Source organism: Opisthorchis viverrini, assembly GCF_000715545.1.
Source record: "Opisthorchis viverrini unplaced genomic scaffold opera_v5_238, whole genome shotgun sequence".
NCBI lineage: Eukaryota > Metazoa > Platyhelminthes > Trematoda > Opisthorchiida > Opisthorchiidae > Opisthorchis > Opisthorchis viverrini.
In genome coordinates, this window is record NW_008751890.1 from 731,049 (window position 1) to 745,614 (window position 14,566).

Here is a 14,566-nt window from a genome sequence, read left to right on the forward strand (position 1 = left end):
AGGCCGCCGAGAAACGCAGATGAATATCAAGCGTTACTGAAAGACTCGGCGATTGCGGAACACGCACTAGACACAGGACACAAAATAGATTTAGAAAATGTTGAGGTTTTGAGGCGAGGACTACGGTCCACGTCACACAGACTGATCGCCGAGGCGGTAGAAATCGCCAAGCATCCCAGCGTCAACAGAATGGAAGGCGTAGAACTGGCTAGCGTGTGGAGAACGGTCTTGGGTCACTCGAGCTGACACGTGTTGGTGTGCGGTCATCAGTAGGAAGAGTAGTCATCACTTGGATTCCACTTGACCTCAACTCCCTCAAACTAAATTGTCGGAACACTCACAACCCCACAAAGACTAAGGAAAATCTAACAGCGGCACCCGAGGCGAATCATCAGGTGAAGCACTCTGCAGTGGAAGATTAAGGAACGGAAAGCGATCGGAACTAATTTCCTCCAATCCAACACATCGATTCAAGATTTTGGCACCCACACTGGCCGACAAGAGCCGTTAATTGACACTCAACACTGATTTAGTCTGAACTTACTGTAAAATCTACCGATTGTTTACCAAGCTCTTATGAATTAATGGCTTCTCAATCGGTTCCAACCTTTTTCCATTTGACAGAAAATAAAGTGGTTTATTCCTTTCAGGACGCTTCGCATGGCTTTCCACACGGAGGGATCTAAGTCAATCTGAAATCGACCGCTTTTAAATCCACATTGCTGTCTAGGAATATCATCGACTAATCGGTTGTGTAGGATACGAGCAATGGCCATGTGTGATGTACGTGAGAAACTGATTCCGCGGATATGGTTCGTCTGCAGTCGATTTAGCGCTCACGAAGGAGTGATCCGTTTTGACTGCACAATCACATACGCATCTGACTGCCCTTATATACTTCTTCTTTGAGGCTGTTGCAAAGGATATTCGTTTCCTTCTAAACTACGTGTATTCAATTGAGATTTCGAATACTCCGCATTATCGATTTTCTCCAGTTGTTTGTTGGATACTTTCCGAATGGATCTAGCGTCTATTTCGAAGTTGTCCAGTTCTTGTTAACTAGATCACTAAAATCCTTCAGGTGAAAGAGCGGTCGCTGACAGATTGCTTTCATATCTGACCATGTTTGACATCTGACCATGGCCGTTTTTTCTCATCTGATTGCGACGTTATGTCACGTGCGCATTGGTGAACGTTACGAACCTTGATCGCGAAATTCGAAGATGGATCGAAGGCCTCCGTGATCTGGTGCAGTACGGTTCATTCATTAGTCTCTGATTCCTGTCACCTGCACTGCAAATTCAACATCGCTTTTCCAACAATCTTGTTTAGTTGGCTCACCGCAGTGGGAGGTAGAAGGTCAGACAGCATTACGTAACTTCTATCAGTCAGCCAGATGGGTCTGACTAATCGGGGCGAGGACTGCCCTGTGATGTTTTATTTTTTCATAAAGAACAGTTAGCTCTTTAGGCTTAATTCTTTCATCCTTTTGCAGGATAGTCCGAGGGTACGTGGAACAAGACATGCAACTCTAACTAATAGTGCAACAGTGCAAAAAATTGGCTTCTGAGAGCGCTGGAAAAATTTTTAAAAAAAAGTTCAACTGAATTAGATAATGGGCCTACGAAAACGGTCAGCAGTTGATCGATGAGAGTATGTGGTTTTAGGTCTCTAACGTATCCTTCTGCGAAAGAAGAGAGCATCGATGCTTCCATAGCTGAGAAGGTCATGGTCAGCTGTTAGATGCATTATACTGCTGCCACATTATCAGTGCAAATTGTTTTGAGAAGTTCAAGTAGCCATCAGCTAGCCTCGTTAGACGATTGCTTGTAGTTGGGGGATTCATTTGTCTTCGTTAGACTGCTCTCTATTGGCCTTTTTAGCATGGTCCAAAATCAGCTAATTGAGATTCAGCAAATTTAGCCCACCAAAAGACTGAAACACCGACGTCCAACCACTTCATCAAAGTGGCTTGAGTTGCAATGCTTCATTTGAAAATGTACCCACCATCCATTCATACACTTTCTCCAGGAACGCATCAGCGATTTTACTTCGTTTATTAATGGGACTAAGTAGTATTGGATTAAATAGTTCAGCTCACCAAACAAATAGTCGTCCATTTTTCCGGTGTGCGTTTTCGGTTCGGTCGGCTGGTCGTGTCACCCAGAAAGGGATTCGATGGATTCGGTAAGGCCAGCAATTTTGGTAAAGTTGTTGTTATGTGATACAAAATTTCCCTTCATCAAATTTAGAATTACTGTTGTCGCAGTAAAAAATCCGTCATCACGATTATTTCTGAAAACTAAAATGTGACTGGCGATTTTGTAACTCATTTATGTAAAAAAAGTTCTAGAGCAAGAGGTTTGTTTCAGATTCATATTAGTTGCCGACTAATCCCGCGGTAATCTGCCAATAAGTGAATATTTAAAAATCAACGCGAACGCGAACGTCACTCCAGGTGATCCCTGAATAATCTTTGATGTTTCCCCTTTCAAATTTGATCTCAAAAACTAGACTCATTCACATTTACATTTGGCATCGGTCCGGCAAATTGATGAAGAGATTTCTCTGAACGTGCGAATAACATGAAAGCAATTGAAATAAATGCACCAACCTAATAAGCAACTGCTAGGGCGTAACATATTTTCTGATGTCGGCGCATTGATACCATTCGTCCGCTCACATGACGATCCTCCCAGGCTGTTTCAGAACAAGGTAGAAAACACAATTGTTCGTTAACATTCTTTGTCGAGTAAAGTGCGCGGGCCGGAAAAAGGTGTCTGATTTGCCTGGACTTCCCTTTCCTTTAAAATAATTTGTAGAAATCTTTGTTTGCATGCACTCGATTCATTTTCATGTTTATTTGTTCAAACATTGGTTGATGCTGATTTGCTTTTCAACACACGGTTTTATGGGGAATTTGTTTCCCCAGTGAGGGTTTTAAATCAGAGCGAACCAGCTTTCTCCATCACTATACAAATAAAATGAATCAACTGGCTCACACACACGCACTGAAATGAGTTCCTTATTCTTCAATAATGCTTTCGAAATTCATTCTACCATAAATCTGCACATTCTGAATGATAAGCACTTGAGAATAATTCAGTTTGCGTGATTTTTTGTGGGAGAGTAACCCAGTCACGCCTAAAATCTATGAAAAAATGCAAGCACATCTAGTTCGTTCATTTAATGCCTCAAGTATTTGATGCTCGGAACAAGAGAATTTAACCGTTGCACGGCGTTTTGATTTGCAAGCGTAATAACAATAATAATAGTGATAATAATAATAATGATCATGATCATGGTTACTTTTCGGAATATTCGTCTTCTGATGAACACTGAGCCATGTTTCGTCTGCTAAGCCCTAGAAAAATGTTTCCGCAGCTATCTCTGATGCTGTTTGCTGTCACAACTTTCGGTTTCTAAAACCGCATATGGCTGCCTACCGACGCTCTGAAATTACGGACTGCCGAACAAACAGGCCGGCGAATTTTACTGCCTCATCCACGGCTCTTCAAAGTACTTTTGCGCGTTTCATTAATATATCAGTTCAAATAATCCTCTCAAAATCGGTTCAGAAATTAGGCGTGTCCTACTTCGAATACTGGTTGGATTCTCCCCTGTGGAGTTACTCAATATCACTTAGTTTGTTTTGAAAACCTTTATCATCCGCGCGCAGGTGAATTTCAAATTCGCACAGTTGCTGGCGTATGAGTTCCAGAATCCAAATGTAACCATTCAGACGGATTCTGAATTTTCAACGCCTTCCTTGGAGTGTTCATACTTAGAAGCACATGACTGACAGCGACACCTGCTGCCAATAAAAAGATCAGTCGTGTGTGGATAGTTGATTTGTCTCTGGAGTCAGGGAATTCACAGCAATATTAACTTCGGCTACTTACGAGTAGTCAGAATTTCCTATTTACCCACCTACCGTGGTTCCTGTTCTACTTATTCTGTCCAATTCGGAGGTGCGTTGTGCCATTGTAGTGATCCGTTTGTGGACGGCACTAGCTATGAGTTCGTCAAATATTCGGACGCTCAAAAGTTGATCGGTCAACCTTATTGGTCAACCCGTAGGACGCACCGAGTAGGTGAGTTGGTTGGTTCGCTAGTAGTAAAGTTCGATCCGGTGGATCGGACAGGATTTCACATATACTTCGTTTCATTCTGGATTGATTTCCCCTCGTTGAATGATAAAAAATGTTGAACCAAAAATGATATCCAACTGTTGATCTCCACTTAAAAATGAACCATGTGAAGTGCAAACATTAGGTACTACCAAATCATCAGTCTCCGTGTGGGACACATTAATTTTATTTGTCACTCATCTGAGAAGTGGAATGGAATATGCCTATTTAGTTAGCAGTTTACTTCACCAAAGGCATTCACACAGTAGAGGACCCAAAATACACCGGTCTGTTTGGTAACAGAAGTTTATAAAAAGCAGCTGAATACCAGCAATTTCAGTGCGCGTGACCTCTGAAAAATCGGAATCTATGTGTGTATGATGTCATTTTCGCATATGGAGGAAGCTATGAAGAAAATGGTGAATAGTATAGACCAACCTGAATGTCGGTGAAAATATGAATAGAGTAGATGAGCACTGCATTCTCAGACTGTAGAATCAGAGACTAGGTCAGGATATAAGATAAGCTGTGTGATATATAACAGTTCACGGTTTTGCACGCCACACATGAATGGCATTGCAATACTCCTATAATTTTGTACGACTGGAAATTTTACGCTTACAATCTCGGTTCCAAAAGTCTCACCTATTTGCTCGTGAATCACCGTCTCTTAATTCTGTTGCAACGTAACGTTTGGGGTGTTATTGCTTATCGTCCGTTCTATGGAGAGTTTCATTCCTAATACCTAATTAGATGCCAGTGAACCCAGGCGACTTTGTCCTCCGTAGGATAAAGTAATTGTTCTGCAAGCATTGCTAGCAAGGTTCACCCTTCTTTCTGCCTCATGCATCTCCTCCTAATCTATATTTTCCTCTAACTTCTTACTAAGCAGCAGGGTCTCGCGAAAACACCCACCGAAACATTTAGCCAGACATTTCGGAAGATTCTGAGGGAATGTGTTAAGCAGTTTCCTGTATGGATGTACAAATCCGGAGGTCCGAAAGGAATGCCGANCTCTGTCTGTCTGCTCAACCAGCTCAATCATTTTATGCTGGAGCATTTTAGTGAGTACTCGCTGAGAGCAAATGATTGCAGAGTAAAGCAATCCATTCAGCTAAGCCTCAGGGCAAGCTTGGAATGTCAAAGGAACTTCAATGAACTCACAGGGTGTGATCCTCCACATGATCAACAGCGTTCTTGAATAGACTGACTTGGGGTTTCCCACAAATCTTGTATCTTCCATCTGCCTAGTTTCTTCGGGTCTGCAACGTGCCCTCGTAGAACTTTTTGGCCATTTGTTTAAATGACTTACTGGAAAGTTCGTACGCAGTTCCATGTGTTCCTGTTCATCAAAATGAACAAACGAACGCAAGGCTGATTAACGATCATTATCTTCATGGCCAGGATTAGCTCTACTGCCGCAAAGGACGCTTCAGTTTTCGCAAACGGGAGTGATTGGATGAGTCAAACGACTTACTCACGAAAGCCACATGTGTCGATCCCATAAGTTGCAGCAATTCTGACCGATGAATTCGACAGAAGTTTAAATAAGGCGTTATCGGTCACAGCTGGCCTTCTGGTCCCCCGATACGTAGCAGAAGATCAGTGTCTTGGAATCAGTAAATTGGTTCACTTGGAAGTACCGCTTTCAAAAGTAGACGGCTGCACTAGTCATCTGTGCGTAGAGGAATGAAATGGCCCTTGAAATTCCCTTGAAGGAATTAAATTTTCCACTGAAATGTTCCAATTCGTAGAAGTTTCAGAAGATGAATGCGGTTTATGACTGAGACAGGTTTTCGTCAAACCAACAACTGATACTAAAAGGCTAATTATAGCACGGCTTTTCAAACGCCCCGTTTCATCCAAGATTCGATCAAACAAGTTATAGTTCGCATTATCTAAACGATCATAGACGAAATCATTACACCGTGAACAAAATGAATCAGAATAAAAATAGAAAAAGAAAATAAAAATTTCGTCATTTATTAGACTGAAGGAGTTAGTCACAGCTAAATAACTATAAGTGAAAAAAGATATTAACCTCCGGATTGGATTGAGGAGTGGGATGAAGATCTCACAATCTGAATTCAAACAGCCACCCCAAAGACGTCACCCCACAAATCACTCTTCTCGAAGACAGGAGTCCTATCAGCATACGCGATTCCATTGTACGCAAACATCGTTACACACTGATCTAGGACATCTGTGATATGAGAATAGATCCTCCGTCACTATTCAGTTCAAAGCCTCCATTCGCCTCAATGACCTGTGGGAACTAATAACCAATGATGCATAATAATCTCAAGAAATGGTCCGAATATTTGAGTGCCCCAAACGCCTAACCCGGAGCTAACCGCCGCTAGCACATTTCCGTCACCATATCTCACGGAATTTAAAGCACAGAAACAAACGACAAAATAAAATCCGTGAAAACAAGTGGAATTAGGACGAAACAAAAGGGACTAAGGGTTACACTATGACATCATGATCGAGGTATTCTAGGTCGCTATGTAAGTCAGTGTTTGACTTCATCGGAGAGCCCTTTGCATGCTGAAAAGCATCGAAGTGCAAACGAAATAATGAAGTAGCCCTCAATCACTTCTCATACACCGAGAAGTTCAATAGATTCCACAGCCTGACTCAGATGATACATGTTGCATCTACGCTGGTTCCCACTGTAGAGTAGGGGATGCAACTACACAGTGACCGATTGAAAAGAGGTATCCACTCAGATTCACACACAACTACTGAGAACATCAAGAAAAATACGGGGTGCTCCTGGCATTTCAAAAACCCGGTGTACCTCCCGTTACCATTCAGAGGAGATAAAACAACACCGTATTAGAAGCCATCAAACGAATCTAAAACGCTCACCAAATGCCCAAAGTACCTAGAGTAACCACGCGCATCTCTTCCAAACGAATGTGCCTTTGGCCAACAAATCCGAACTAGTACACCAATGTGATTGTATCGACTAATCCCGTTGCACTGGCAGAACAAACGTCCACTTAGGAGCCAAAATCCCAGAGAGCACTCCAAAACAACTCAAGAAATCCGAATCCCAATGCCTCAATTCTCCGCAAAAGCCAAGCAGCTTTTACATATTGAACATGTTGATGAACAAATGACAAGATTCAAAGTCAAAAGGTGTGATGAATAATCGTTTCAACCCATACTTGGTTCCTCAGAAAACCACCATAACTGATATCGAACTAGCCTGTTAAACCAGAACAATTCTGCTCAATTTATAACATTGCTTGAAGTTTCATTTAGAGCTTCACCATCTCATTGCTGTCTCGAAGCACTACAAATTAGTTGTCCTTACTACCCAACAGCCTGCTCCAAGTTTTGTCAGTTTCCATTCGTCTATCGTCGATTGCATTACCACGACTGTTCAGTCAATTATTCCAAATGTTGAGACAGTTAGAATAGGTGGATCCACTCATGTGGCACGATCTACTGAACTTTTGCGAGCACCAACTTCTCAGTTACTTGTCAAGCTGAACAGCCTCGCGTTAGCTGCTCACCTGTGGTCGAAATATCCATTCACAAGACATTCTGCACTCAGACATTGCATTGGTTCCAGTTAATTCCTGCGGAACGTTTTGCACACTTTTTCAACACACCAGCTGGCGCGAAAGCCAGACGAATATCTGCAAACGGATTTAACTGACCGGTAAGGCGGCGGCAGAAAATGGGAGTCAGAAGTTCGTTTATTATTGACAGACGTTCATCCCGTTCATGGTTCTACCACTGCTCCAATAGAGACATAGTCAATTTGAGTTTTCAGAGGTAGTAAGGCTGGTTGTTGTTGGTGCACTGCAAAACGGGAAGTTGTTCATTCATGAACGAGTAACAGAAAAACAGAAAATACCAGACGTTCTATCCTGGGTGGAATTCGCCTTGGCCATCTGAAAGTATATATATAATGGCACATGGACGAACCACGCTTAAACTTCGTTTAATCATTTTTGGTGGGATGAATTGGTGTGTCAGTACCACGATATCGGGATGGAGAACGAATGATGAGAGTGATATGTATTTTCACGGCCTAGATAACTGTCTTAGGGTTGTTAGCAATTATAACGTCTGGTAGGGAACGACTAACAATCATGATGTCTAGTTTCAACGCGTGGACGAATTTCGCACTAACCGACCGGCTGTGGTCGAATTTCCCGAATCAGTTCGTTGGGAAATCTCACACGGGGCCTTGTGTCATGCGTGGTTTTGACGATCCCGAATATCGAAAGGAGGGATTAGGGTCAAAATTCTACGGCACTGGTTACACAAATATGAGTAAAATCACACAACAAACCACAGTTGGCCATGTTCATGGTGTCAACACTTGAGCGCCTACGGTGGTTGGTAGTAGTGTCCATGTCAGCACATCAGACAGCGGCAAGTGGGATGTTTTGTTCGGTACCGCTTGTTGAGGTCGTCTTGTGATTTCCATCGGAAATCGCGACAGAACAACCAGGGATGGCCCACCAAACACGGTACGAACACGTATCGGTAGGTAGGTCATTTTAGTAGATTCGCTCACCCACACATACACACAGAGCGCCCTTTGAGGTAAGGTGAATGGTGGGTACGGTTGAGCAAAACTAGTGCAAATGAATGAAGAAATTATCATGTATTCAAGTTGGACTCAATACAGTATGTTGTATACATAGTGATAATACAGAGGTTCTGAGGCATGTGTATTCCACACTCAGCATTCGCCGTCATTTGACTTATATTGCTTCTGATTGCGCCGCAGATTCTAGGCGCTGTTCTCCTTCAGTCCAATGATATATCACATGCGCTTGATAATCTGAATAAACGAGAGATTACGCCTTGCTTGTACAAATAATGACATCTGGAACAGATGGAATGGTTCGAAGCACAAATTTGGTCGGTACATCTCTCGGTCCATAACGCCCAATTGCGACTTGCCCGGATTGTGTTGAGGGGTGAAAGACCGGATGGCATAAACAGAAGAATCAGTTATTTGTCATCTGAGCCACCAAGTAAACGAATTCAAGATTCAAGCACAGTGGTTGAGCTAACCGCTCCATCACTCTCCATTCGCTTCCGACGACGCATCTCTGGTATGTGTAGGTGTTGGTATCGTCCTAAGTAACCGGACGGAAGTATCCTTGCTCGACTAGATATGTTTTGATAGTCGACGCTGTGTGGTTCGTCTTAGAAATTCTGTAAAGGAGTCTCACAAGCGGGAAATTGATCAATGTCTTTTTAAAGTGTCTGCATACGCCCCGACTGCCCGCAGCTCCGAATCGCTTGGCTACTGAGAGACTGGCGGATCCGGATGTCACACGAATTAACCAGAATCAATTTTTAGAGTCTCTTTCAAATGCTTCACCATCAGGTATGAACTCATACCGAAAAGAGTGCCACCTTTTTCGATAGTGCTCGGAATTTCGCCTGTGGCACGGTACGACCAGTGGGGGGCTTAAGTACTGGATATCAGACCGAACGGTTGCAGTGCTTAAACCTCGGAGAAATATCCCGGACTCGAACATAACTTGATGCCACAAAATGTCAGACTACAAGTCAAAGTGCGCGTGCGAGCCAACCATGAACTGTGGTGGACACAGAAATTCAAGGAAATGGAAGAGGCCCAGAACATACAGTTAGTTGTCGTCCAAGCCACCAAATAAACATTACGCATCACCCAAGTTGGCAAGTGCTTAATGGTGAATTCGCGTCTGGGAAGACAATACAGCGCTTTTGCGCCTCACATTGGCGACCAGATGACTGCACTACAAATCTCAGTATAGTCGAAAATAAGCCACTGTATGTGTATACACGAAAAGCGAGATTTCTTTTCGGTTATTTCCTGTCTGGTTTATCAAGCATGAATCTCAACCCGCTACACATGGCCTCACATTTGGCCTTTCGGAGAAATGTGGTTGAAACAAGCAACGAGACACATGTATTTTAGGCGGTTGGAGTGTTAATGAGGTCAAATCTGTTGAGGCCGGAACGGTCCTGCGTTACATGCGACGGATAGACTATGTTAGTGTACGTTTATAACGCAGTTGAAACTCGACTGTATCTGCATGAACATCTATCACATGAGCTTATGTGTGCCTCTACCTCCCTCTCTCCCTGTTACAGATACCAAGGTCGAGCCACCAGAGCCCCGGACAGGAAAGAGTAGCTGATTGACCACCCCCTGACCGACTTTGACCTAGCTTTGTATCCCTGAATTCCGGTTTCGGTTTCGGTGGAATACACGTGTGTTGTTGCCACTCTCCGGTCTTCTTTCCTGTGTCACCCGACCTGTGCGAATGTGTGCTGTGTGTGCCGTGTGGATTCAGTAATACCGTCTGCACATTTCAGAACCGACGTATGCCGTCGCTACATCCTCTCGAACGTCGAATACCGCCGATTTCCTGACGTCCCACGCTACAGGTCATTCTCCTTTCTACCGCTAGCCCGATATGTTCATCCGGAATCTGGAAACAGTATCAGATTCTGTCCAGGTGATCATACTACAGACTGTGGGGCCGACAAGTGCGACAACGTATGTCGGACAGGTTTGTGCTGGGCTAAATATTACGAAATGTTGAGGTATTGTGTCTATCGACGCAACCTTTATATTGGCAACATATCGTCGAACGCAAGCGATTAGCATAATGTAACATTATTTGACTGATACTAGAAAGCATGTCTGCGTAACAGTTGCATAAATGGCTCCACGGGTTCACTCAGCCAGTGCTTGCGGTGCATTCCCGAAGTCAATTAAATTTTAACGCATTATTATCACTTGAGCTCATGTCGGTCGATGAAACACTTGCGAAACCCCATAGGCGGTATATTCCCCACCATTTTTGTGGAATTTGATTCGGCATAAAGGGAGGTGGATTCCACAGTTTTTATCCTTCTGTAAATCTGTAGGTTCCTCCCATGATCGTCGAATCACGGCAATACTAGGACAACACCTACTAATTTTGTCCATGAATGGGTCATTTTATTACTAACCAAACGTTCAGGATGGTGATCCTGTGCATGGTAGTGGAAGCGGCGAAGACTGTGTATATTCAGTTGCAGGGCTGCGAGTTTCGAACCCGATATATGGGAAGCGCGACCATTGGACAAGCGCAACCAACCAAGGTATATTTTGGACGCGGTTGGTCATCAACTGTTTCGGACGCTCAGCTGCATCCAGCCACCCGACCCGCAACATCCGCCAAAGAGAGCGACGGTTGAACACTCGAGGCTACAAAGAAATTCAAACGAGATTAGACCATCTTCATTTAGGAGGTTGTGTCCGGACGCTAAAAGTTGTTTCGCATTAGAAATTGAAAGGTCTTATTATCTTCCATCGAGCACAGATTTGTGGACCACAGCAGTCAACAACCAACCATCGTCGATCGTTTTCAATGAATAACCAGAAGACATTTTCATTAAAACAACAGCGCATAAGGTTGAGGAAAGCTCCACAACAGTCTACGGTGTGTTCCACTCTTCTTGGAGTTCAAGAGGTAGACAAATTTCACGACTTTCCACCAAACTCACGTTCCACCTGGACCCAGAATAGTAATCCCGAATTTTTGGTGATCTTTCAACACACACGCACACAACACATAAGCTTACTGACATGGCACACCCATCCGTCAGGTGTATCACTCAAAAAGAAGCTCATTTTGACATCGGGAGGGAAGCACAATATTCGGCTGCATTCTCAGGCTTCACCTCATTGCATGATTCTGAGCAAAAAACTGCCACATCCGACCATCCGCAATAAGGACAGAATCGACGCAAATCCTGGAAGGTTTCATGCAACAATACCAGAATCACCACGTCGGTTTTGGTAAGTTTATTCCAAGTGTATAAAATGATAGATTTGTGGAAACCGCAGGGTATGCGAATATCCACGTCATATTATGTTAAGTTGTTTGAATACCGTGACCAGTTACACTGATTCCCGGATTGCGATCAGTCCTCGTACAAATACAAATCAAATACACTGCTAGAAATCAAATTGTTGCATTTGATTGCATGTTGATCAAAAAATTTAGTTGCGGTTATTTCTCCGGGGATCGTGCGCCGGAGGTGTTGACCAGTTCACCAAAATGGACACTTATTTAGTAACCGCATTGGGAACTACCCGAAAGAAAACGGCGATAATGTCGCGCTACCCTGTTGGGAGTGCGATAGCAAACATTACGCATTGATTATCCAGCACTGTTTAGCCGCAAGAAATGGAAACTAGATGAAATCAGTCAGTTTATAAATGTAACGATAAAGTGACAGTGACCATGATGAGAATGTTGCGATATGATGAATTAAACGGAATAACACATTTTTCGGTTCTCAGTTGTTGAAGTTGGTTTCTTTGGTTCGAGACACGTTGGTGTTGGCGACATCATAACGCAAAACACTTCGAATCACCTGCATGCGTACTGTGTAGGACGTAGCTATCAAAACACATGGGTTCAAGACACTACTCAGCGTGATGAGTAGGGTACCAACTTGTTGGGTCGCAGTGCCAGCAGCGTAGCGAATTATGTTCGAATTTGCCAGAATATATCTGATCGCCTCGTACGAATGGAGCAGCAGAAGTAGACCTGCCATCAGCGATGTTGTCAGAATTAGCTTTCTGACATTATTCTGGACTTGTCGATCACGTTGTTGGCCAGGAGTCGGATGGCGTAACACATGAATGATGTATGCATGAGAACTAATCATAATAACCGCGGGTAGCAGGTAGTTGAAGAACATCCATAGATAAGCTTGCACCTGGAAAAATTGTATGATAGTAGGTCCATCGATGGCATATTGAGAGTAGCATCGGTTTGATTTGTAGCGGCGCAGGAAGAAGTTAGGAATGAACAAAAACAAAGTCATCCCGAATTCGTATATATAGCATCCAATGATAAGTTGTGTCTGACGTATTTTATATTGACTCGGAAAACAAACCGCGCAAAACCGATCGACCGATATGCATGTCAGATTTTGAACACTACACGCGATTCCCAACCAGAACAAGTTATCTCTATACCACAGATAGCAAAGTATTTCGTCCAAAAGAGGCACACCTGTGTTGATGTCTGACCCGGCAATCTTGTATATGAATATAATCAAGCAACTATATGCATCGATCACACTTTGAGTTCGAAGAAGAAGAGTTGTAACATTTGAACTGATTTTACACTGACAAAGAACGTATAGCTGGACAATATTCAGAATTGCCCCAACAAGACCAAGGTCGGAAATCAGTGACCGTACCGCAAACGCAGCCTGATCCATCCACACTAGTTCTCGACAAACACCAAAACTCCCCTGTTTAATAAAGTATTTTGTACACCCACGACAGACGTGATTGGGCAGCATGTGTCTTCGCCCAAACTGAACTTTACGTGCGCTGGCATAGAGTAAAGCGATTCGTTGATTAAAACTGTCGTTGTGTGTACAATCCAGTTGAAAAAATTTCAAGTCTTTGGAATCTTACGTCAACCTATTCTGACACCAGTGAGTATGAGCCAAGTTTTTAATATTATCAAACCTCCTGAAGATATATTCTCCAGCACATTCTATAATGCTGTGCAAGTAACAAACGAGGTTAATTCCCCTTTTAGTCTATTCAAGTGGGTTGTTTCATCAAGTAAAAAGAGCAGTTCGCCTGACCAGCATGAGTCACAGCATTGTCTTTTCCTGTATGAAGCCTACCAACGTCATATCAGTTCTTGGAGACATCTCGGGGACATGATCACCAAAGTCGAGTGCACTAAGAGAATTCTTTGCAATAGTTCATTTCAAAGCATTAGCACTACGGATGGCACATTAAAACTGCGATGGATTTGACACGTTATTGCAGGAACTTTATTTTATGGGAATGTTAACTGACTAAAACACACATCACATCCAATAAAGTTTCATCTTTCAGAAATATCCTCTGGCCGCCTCACCGGTGCATACCTGCCAACGAAGATGTGCTGGATGACACATATTTTAGGGCAATTAACACTGGTGACTTCGCATTCTGGACAGAAAGAATGACTGGTGCGAAAATCATAAGATTAGGAAGCGCCAGTTCGAACCAAAAACAGCTAGAGAAACGACAAAATCAATAAATGTAAAAAAACATGAAACAGAACGCATTATTGGTTCTTGATCAGGTGACTGTTGGTTTGTTGGAAATTAAGTTACAAATGCTTCATCGCAAAACGTGGAGATATTATCAGTGCGCGCCTAAAAACGCACAAACTAAAGAACGTGACGATAGAAGAGGACGGAACAATGGTGTCATTTGATGTCAGCTCACTGTTCACATCAGTGGACCCCCTGTTCCGCGAAGACAACAGTCGCTGAACTACTGGACAGTCATGAATCTACCGGCGAATCTCTCAGAAGAGAAGACATCTGTGAACTGCTCAACCTCAGTTGACCACCTACTTCGATTCAGCCGTGAATACTACGAACGGCCC

At 43.2% G+C, this 14,566-nt stretch overlaps 1 protein-coding gene across 1 annotated transcript in view; it reads left to right on the forward strand.

Annotated features, from left to right (window-relative positions):
• The window catches only part of T265_08745 (hypothetical protein), a gene marked incomplete at both ends in the record, with an annotated part of 38,625 nt that extends 28,324 nt beyond the window's left edge, over window positions 1-10,301 (forward strand). Inside the window, 2 exons of the mRNA XM_009174630.1 lie at window positions 1,496-1,507; window positions 10,251-10,301. Coding sequence (XP_009172894.1) covers window positions 1,496-1,507; window positions 10,251-10,301 — 63 coding nt within the window. The remainder of the gene's footprint in view (window positions 1-1,495; window positions 1,508-10,250) is intronic.
• Between the last annotated feature and the right edge of the window lie 4,265 nt (window positions 10,302-14,566).